The sequence below is a fragment of the Otolemur garnettii genome, unplaced genomic scaffold, assembly GCF_000181295.1.
Source record: "Otolemur garnettii isolate 467f Iridium unplaced genomic scaffold, OtoGar3 scaffold00096, whole genome shotgun sequence".
Classification (NCBI taxonomy): Eukaryota; Metazoa; Chordata; class Mammalia; order Primates; family Galagidae; genus Otolemur; species Otolemur garnettii.
The window spans coordinates 3,259,747-3,267,854 of NW_003852491.1; the positions used below are offsets into that span (position 1 = coordinate 3,259,747).

Below are 8,108 nucleotides of genomic sequence, written 5' to 3' on the forward strand. Positions count from 1 at the left end.
TTTTTTTTTTTGCCAATGCCAACTATATTTCAAGTTGTCATGTGGCGTGTTGGGAAAAGTTTTCAATTAGCAATAATTGCACCTTGGATAAAACTCATTGGCTGTGATACTGCCACTGTGCAAAGCTGGATATATATGTTTTTTTTGAGACAGAGTCTCACTTTGTTGCCCTCCACAGAGTGCTGTGGCATCATACCTCACAACAACCTCAAACTCTTGGGCTTAAGCAATCCTCTGGGCTCAGCCTCTCAAGTAGCTTGGACTACTGGTGCCTGCCACAATGCCTGGCTAGTTTTTAGAGATGGGATCTCACTCTTGCCCAGGCTGGTCTCAAACTCCTGAGCTCAAGCAATCCACCCACCTTGGCCTCCCAGAGTAATAGGGTAAGTTTCATATTTGATAGAGAAATCAAATCTTTAACTGACAAGCAAAGATTGAGGAAATTTGCCACCATAAGTCCAGCTCTGCAGGAAGTACTCAGACCTGTCTTATACATAGACACAAACCATCACAATTGACCACCAACAAAGTAAAGACATCTGGTAATTAAAGGACAAAGTCTAGATTCCACAGTGGCCCAAGTGATAAAACTAGGCAATCGACCTCCACAAATCAAGACAATCAGAACTCTATTATACTTATCAATTCTCTCAGTATATGTGAATGGCTGAATTCCCTATGAATAAGACACAGGATGGTTAAATGGATAGAAAGGCACAAGTATCTGATGCCTTCAGGAAACACATCTAATCTCCAAGGACAAAACAACACTCAGGGTGAAGGGTTTGAAAACAATATTTCAGACAAATGGAAGTCAGAAGAAAGCAGAATCATAGTCTATTTGTAGATACACTGAGTTTTAAAGCACCAAAAGTAAAGAAAGACAAAGATGAACACTATATACTGGTCAAGGGAACAATACAACAGGAAGACATTTTAATTCTAAATATCTATGCACCAATTTAAATACTCCGAAATATATAATATAAACCCTAACTGGTCTGAATAATATAATATCCTGAAACACTATAATAGCTGGAAACTTTAACATTCCACTGACAGAACTGGACAGATCCTCTAAGTAAACAAAGAAATGATAAGACTCTAGAATAAATGGACTTAACAGACATTTACAAAACATTCCACCCCAACAATAACACCAAGTATATGTTATTCTCATTAACTCATGGGTCTTTCTCCAAAACTGATCATTTCCCAGGACACAAATCAAATCTCAACAAATTTCAAAGAGTAGAAATTATACCTTGTATAATTTTGGACCATAAAGGAATAAAAGTAGATCTCAACTCTAACAAAAACCTTCATCACCACACAAAGTCACAGAAATTAAACAACCTTATGCTGAATAACAGCTAGGTCAAGGAGGAAATAAAGAAAGAAACCATTAGATTCCTCGAACAAAATGACAATAAAGCCACAAGCTGTCAAAACCTGTGGGATACTGCAAAAGCAAACTTAACAGGAAAATTTATTACATTAAATGCCCACGTCTAAAAAACAAAAAGAGCGCAAATCAACAACCCAATGAATTATCTCAGGAAATTGGATAAGAAAGAATAATCCAATCCCAAACTTAGCAGAAGAAAAGAAAAAACCAAAATTAGATCAGAATTAAATGAAATCGAGAACAAAAAAAAATCATTCAGAAGATTAACAAAACAAAAAGTTAGTTCTTTGAAAAGTTAAATAAAATCAATAAATCTCTGGCTAGATCAACTACAAACCAAAAAGTAAGATTTCTAATAACTTCCATCAGAAACAAAAAAAGGGGAAATAACAATAGATATCACAGAGATACAAAAGATCATCTCTGATTGCTACAAAAAACCTCTATACTCAGAAATTCAAAAATGTGGAGGAAATGGACCAATACTTGGAATCACATACTTCCCTAGACTTAACCAGAAAGAATTAGAACTCTTAAGCAGACTAATATCAAGCACCTAAATTGCAACAACAATAAAGAAAGCTTTCAACCCCCCAAAATCCTTGACCAAATGGTTTTACATCAGAATTCTACCAAACTTTCAAAGAAGACCTTGTACCTATATTGGAGAATCCATTGCAAAACATGAAAATGAAAGGAAATCTCCCTAACTCTTTCTATGAAGCAAATATCACCCTGATCCCCAAACCATGAAAAGGACCTACTGAAGAAAAAAGAAAACTACAGACAAATATCATTAATGAGTATTTGACACAAAAATAATAAAATACTAGCCAGGCATTGTGGTGGGCACCAGTAGTCCCAGCTACTTGGGAGGCTGAGGCAAGAGCATTGCTTGGGCCCAAGAGTTGGAGGTTGTTGTGAGCTGTGATGCCACACTACCCAGGGTGACATAGTGAGACTCTGTCTCAAAAAATAAAATAAAATAAAATAAAATCCTAGCATATAGGATACAACTAGACATTAAAAAACTATATATTGCAAGCAGGTCAGCTTTATCCCAGGGATACAAGGCTGCTTCAACATATACAAATCCATAAACATGATTCACCACATAAAGAAAGACAAAGACCATATGATTCTCTCAATAGTTGCGGAAGAAGCATTTGAGAAAATTCAGCATCCTTTTCTGATAAGAACACTTAAGAGAAAATAGGCATAGATGAGAACATTTCTTAAACTGATAGAAACCATCTAAAACAAACCCAAAGCCAACATCATACTGAAAGGAGTGAAACTGTGAGCATTTCCAATTAGAACTGGAACCAGACAAGGATGTCCACTGTGCTACTACTCAACACTATTGATGTCCACTATGCCACTATTCAACATTGTGATGGAAAGCCTAGCAAGTGCAATGAGGCAAAAGAAGGATATTGAGGGTATTCCAGTGGAGATACAGGAGGTCAACCCCATTAAAATACCAATACCAATGTCTTCCTGAACTTGAAAGAATAGTTATTTGTTTTATATGGAACCAGAAAAAATTCCAAATACCCAATGCAATTCTAAGAAATAAATATGGAGGCATCACATTACCAGACTTCAGGTTTTACTGCATGACTACAGTGATCCAAACAGCATGGTACTGACACAAAAATGGAGACATAGATCTGTGGAACAGAACAGAAATCATAGAAAGTGCTAAGAGCCTCTTAGCACTATCTGATTTTTGATAAGTAAAACAAAAGCATAGACCAGGGGAAAGAATTCCTATTTAATAAATAGTGCTGAGAGAACTGATTAGCCGCATGTAAAAGACTTAGATTGGATCCACACCTCTTATCATTTACAAAAATTGACTCATGCTGGATAAGAGATTCAAATCTAAGACACAAAACAATACAAAGTCTAGAATAAAGTATGGGAAAAACTCTTGGTGACATCGACCTGGGGAAAGACTTCAGGAAGAAGATCCCATTGGCTATTGCAGTAACAACAAAAATAAATAAATAGGATCTGATCAAGCTGAAAAGCTTCTGCACCAGTAAAGATGCAATGATTAAAGCAAATAGACAGCTTTCAGAATGGGAGAAGATATTCACATGTTAGGAATCTGACAAAGGGCTAATAACCAGAATCTGCCTAAAACAAGCAGGGGAAAGGACTCAAGTACAGCTTGGGCTTTTCCTAACAAATGCAAACAATGAAAATAGCAATTAGCCTACTCTGACTAATACAAACCATGATAAGAGCTCCTATTTCTTGGGTACTTGCTCCAAATTGGACGCTGTGCCAAGTGCATTGTCTCCTGGGGAGAGGACTCAAATACAACTTGGGCTTTTCCTAACAAATGCAAACAATGTAACCTAATCATATGTACCCTTATATTAATCCCCCCAAAAAGAAAAAGAAGAGAAGAAGAAATGAGAGAAAGCATGAGTGCCTCAGAAAAATGTGATTTTTCTTTTTTATCTTCCATCAGTTCTTGGTGGTAGGTGGCAGATAGGTTGGGTATAATTGAAGAAATGTCTTAAACTGTTGCCATCCACACAGGGATTAAAAAATTGTAGTCACTGGCTATGTCAGCTAGACCTGGAATTAGAGGACTAGGAAGTTTTCCAGTCAAAGAATCTCTTAGGAAGACACTATCATCAAGCCATTGGGCTTTGTAGTGGCTTTGGGGAGATCAGTACATCACCTATGACATCAGGCCACACAAAAATTCTCATGCAGTAAAACTACATTTTGTTTTAATGACATTCAGATTATCTTTGTAGATCTACTGGTTTCGGGGCTATGGAATAAAGGAGGGGCTTCCTTAGAGGACCAACATCTACTTGGGTCAGGAGTCAGCAAGGAGATTAGATTTCTGATCTGAGATTTGAATGAAGAGTTGAAGTAGGCCATAAGGGCAGACAAGGTCTCCAAAAAGAGGGAATGGCATGAACAAGGAGGCTGAGGGTGCTGAGCTCATCTGAGAAAGTGTTTCAGTTTCATGTGGGAAGAGAAGAATCAGGGCTAGGACTAAATGCCTTTATGGCTTGCAAATGGAGTTTGGTTTTGTCCTGAAATTATGGGAGACACTGAAAATATCTAAGTCACAGATGGATTCAGTTAGAACCACAGCCTGAATTTCTTCTATCATAGAGTAGAAATTATGTGGTCCTCATACAGTGCCTTTCTTTTCCTCCTTGAAATGCAACTCAACTACACCTCCCAGGTCACTTGCAGTCAGAGAAGCGATGTTACTGAATTCTAGCCCATCAAACATGGACGAAGGGGATTCACCATTTTTAGCCCCAGCCCATAATAACCTCATTTACAACCCTCTACATTGTCTCTTTCCCTATTTGCTGGACAGATTTCAAGACTTAGCTGACAAAGCTCCAAGATGGAAGGAAGATAAACCTCTGAGTCACCATTTGGTAAAGAGCTTGCTACTCACTATCATGTAAACCATGAATCAAGTTTTACTATGCTAAGGCATTGTAATGTTGTTGTTGTTTGAAAAAGCAATTAGCCTACTCTGACTAATACAAACCATACTAAGAGCTCCTATTTCTTGGGTACTGGCTCCAAATTGGGCACTGGGCTAGGTGCATTGTCTCATTTCATCCACACAAAAACTCCATGGGGTTGGGGTCCACCATAAGCCACTGTGCCCTGCTGGTTCCCAGTGTGAAAGGAATGGGTGATGGGTGGGTGAGGCAAGGCGAGCAGATGAAGGGTTATCGTAGCAATTGACACCAGCAGGGCTTTCCTGTTGTGAAATGGGTTATATCATGGGGTTTTGTAGGGTTAATGGAGAGGATGCAGCTGAGGTGTCCCATGCAGGGCCTAGCATCTGGCAGGTGTATAATGAATGTTAGTTTGATTTTTCTCAAGGGACTAAGTAAGCATTGATGAAGGCCTGGGTGACACAGAAGAGAATTATTCTGGAAGCAGCACTGGCAGGACTTGAGTAAAGAATGAGGGAGACGGGGAAGCTGAGGGTTGGATGACTGTCTTCCTTTGCTATTTACAGGGGCTCTGAAGGAAGATCCAAGAAACATCTTGTACAACGTGATGTGAGATGGGGTGGCGGGGGAGAACAGGGTTACACAGTCAACAAGAAAACAGATCCTGAAACCTGAGATGAGCAGATAGGTTCAACTAGAGGCTCTGGCTGACAAAGGCTGTCACAAGCCGCTCCCCTCTTGTCCAGATATATCCACGTCTGTGCTGAAGCAGATAGTTCTCCTCTACACAACCATGGGTTAGATTAGTTCTTTATCTTCTTTATGACTCATTTTTTCTCATTTGAAGAATGAGATGGGGATAAGAAATATCAGGGCTTATCTGATAGGTTTACTATGACTATGTGCAGAGTGCATTGCAGGGTGTGGGAGAGGTAGTGAGCATTCAGTGATTGTAGAAATGGTCATGAAAGTTTCCATAACTTCTCTGCCTCTAGCTACATGTCAGCATTCAGCATTCAGTCATGGTTATCAGCAACTTGTGGCTTAGCCCACAAGTTTTGTCATGTTGTGGTAAAATACACATAAAATTCACCATTTTAACCATTGTTAACTGTGCAGTTCGGTGACATTAAGTATATTCACATTGTTGTGCAACTATCTCTATCATCCATCTTCTGAATTTTTCTAGCCTCCCAAACAGAAAATCTGTACTTGTTATATACTAACTCCCCTTTCTCCCTTCTCCTCGGCCCCTGGGAATTACCATCCAGCTTTCTGTATCTATGAATTTGTCCAGTCTAAGAGCTTCATGTAAGTGGAATCATATATGGTGTCTGGTCCTTGGTCATGGCCCATAAGTTTTGGGATTACATAAGCTGCATAATCCTGGGAAACGTGGCCTTCTGGAAACCCTACTTCCAGAAGGGGAACCCTACTTTACCCTGTGTAAAATGATTGTAGTAATAGTACCTACCTCGTACAGTTGCTGTAAAGTATAATGAGATAGTATGTGCAGTAGAACCTCCATTGTAGACCACCTCCCTACATTGACCACTTACTTAAGTTGACCTAGTTTTCATAGACTGGACATACACTATATGTACGTATCAGTACAGCAGGCCTAGTTCCTTATATTAACCACCCCTGTATGTTGACCAGTTTGTTACAGCCCCTTGAGTGGTCAACTTACAGAAGTGATGCTGTATATGGTATTTTGCTCTAGGCCTGGCACATAGCATGTGCTCAATAAATATTAGTTACATCTAAGTATATATTCTAAATTAATGGACACTGCTATTGTGTTTATTTTATCTGGCACTGTCCTGAGTACTTCATATGTATGAATCCATCTAAGCCACAACCACCCCATGACATGGCCATTGTCACTATTATCCACCCTTGACAGAGGAGTAAACAAAGGTGCAGAGAGGTTAAAGGTTACAGGCTGGTTCACGGCACAGCTGGGATTTAAATCCAGGCAGCCTGTTTGTGAAGTGCATGGGTTCTCCTTCCACATCTCATGGCCTCTTGCTTGTCTGTGCTGCTTCACCCAGTGGGGGATCAACTTCTAGTCTCTGTCCTGGGTCAGGCCATGAGTGTGGGCAGATGTTAAGGCCCTAGAAAGAGATGCTTGTGGGCATCCAGATGCTTGCTCTTTCTTAACCTGTGAGGTCCAAACACGATGGGGCTCTCTGCACATCTCCCAATACCTGCTGGCCTCCTGTGGGCTCTTAGGAGCTGGGGTGCAGCTACTGGGGTGCTGTCCAGGTGACGTAGCCAAGCCAGTGCCTTTCCCCTCATTGGCAGGAAGCTCAGTAATCCTTGACTCTCCACCCCAGCCCTGCCCTGGTGAGATGACATAAAAAAGTTTCTTCTTTGGCCCTCAGGGCCATCTCTCACGTGGACTTTATTGGCTTCTCAGCACTCTCAGTGAGCCTCCGCAACCCCTTAAAAGGGGCAGAGCCTGTCGTGGGATCAGGTTCTGTCTCAAAGAGAAGACTGTGCTGGACAGCCAGTTGGGGGACTCAGCAATTCAAGCAAGAGCCCAGGGCTTGTGGTTTCTCCTCTAGAGAGGTGAGTCCACCGTAGACTGAGGGGTGGCTATAAATTAACCCAAGGTTTGGGGTTGGGTCTCCTGTGTGGGCTCTCCCGCCACCCATGTCCACTGTCGCTTTCCCCTACAGCAGGTAGATATGTGTGACTCTGACTTTGGCAATGGCAAGATGAAGGAACCAAGCGAGGCTGGCAGGGCATGCACGTCCTGGTATGAGCAACTGGTGCAGCCCTGCCTGCTTGAGCTGCTGGGCTCTGCCCTCTTCATCTTCATTGGGTGCATGTCAGTCATTGAGAATGTGCCAGACATGGGGCTGCTGCAGCCGGCCCTGGCCCACGGGCTGGCACTGAGCCTCATCATCTCCACACTGGGGAACATCAGGTGAGACCAGCCCCAAGCACTTAGCCTGGAGCTCCCATGGGGATCTGGGGTGGTGGCAAAGCTGTGGTCAGGCCCCTCACGCCACTCAGGACTCCAGGGAATGCTGGAGAGGGGCCTCAGCCTGCCTCAGGGTTCTTACGCTACATCCTGAGAGCATCTGGCTTTGGGCAGTCCCTCTCCAGACTCAGAGTCCCCCCTAAAAAATGGGAACAGGAGTACATTTGTTTTTTCTTCGAGACTGAGTCTCTCTTTGTCTCCCTTAGTAGAATGCCATGGCGTCATAACTCACAGCAACCTCAAACTC

General features: G+C 41.7%; 1 protein-coding gene and 1 pseudogene across 1 annotated transcript in view; one reads left to right on the forward strand and one right to left on the reverse strand.

Moving 5' to 3' along the window:
* Nucleotides 1-8: 8 nt before the first annotated feature.
* LOC111727175 lies at nucleotides 9-127 on the reverse strand (annotated as a pseudogene).
* Nucleotides 128-7,559: 7,432 nt separating this feature from the next.
* The window catches only part of AQP8 (aquaporin 8), a 7,962-nt gene continuing 7,413 nt past the window's right edge, over nucleotides 7,560-8,108 (forward strand). The window contains exon 1 of the mRNA XM_012808868.2: nucleotides 7,560-7,804. Coding sequence (XP_012664322.1) covers nucleotides 7,563-7,804 — 242 coding nt within the window. The 5' untranslated portion in view covers nucleotides 7,560-7,562. The remainder of the gene's footprint in view (nucleotides 7,805-8,108) is intronic.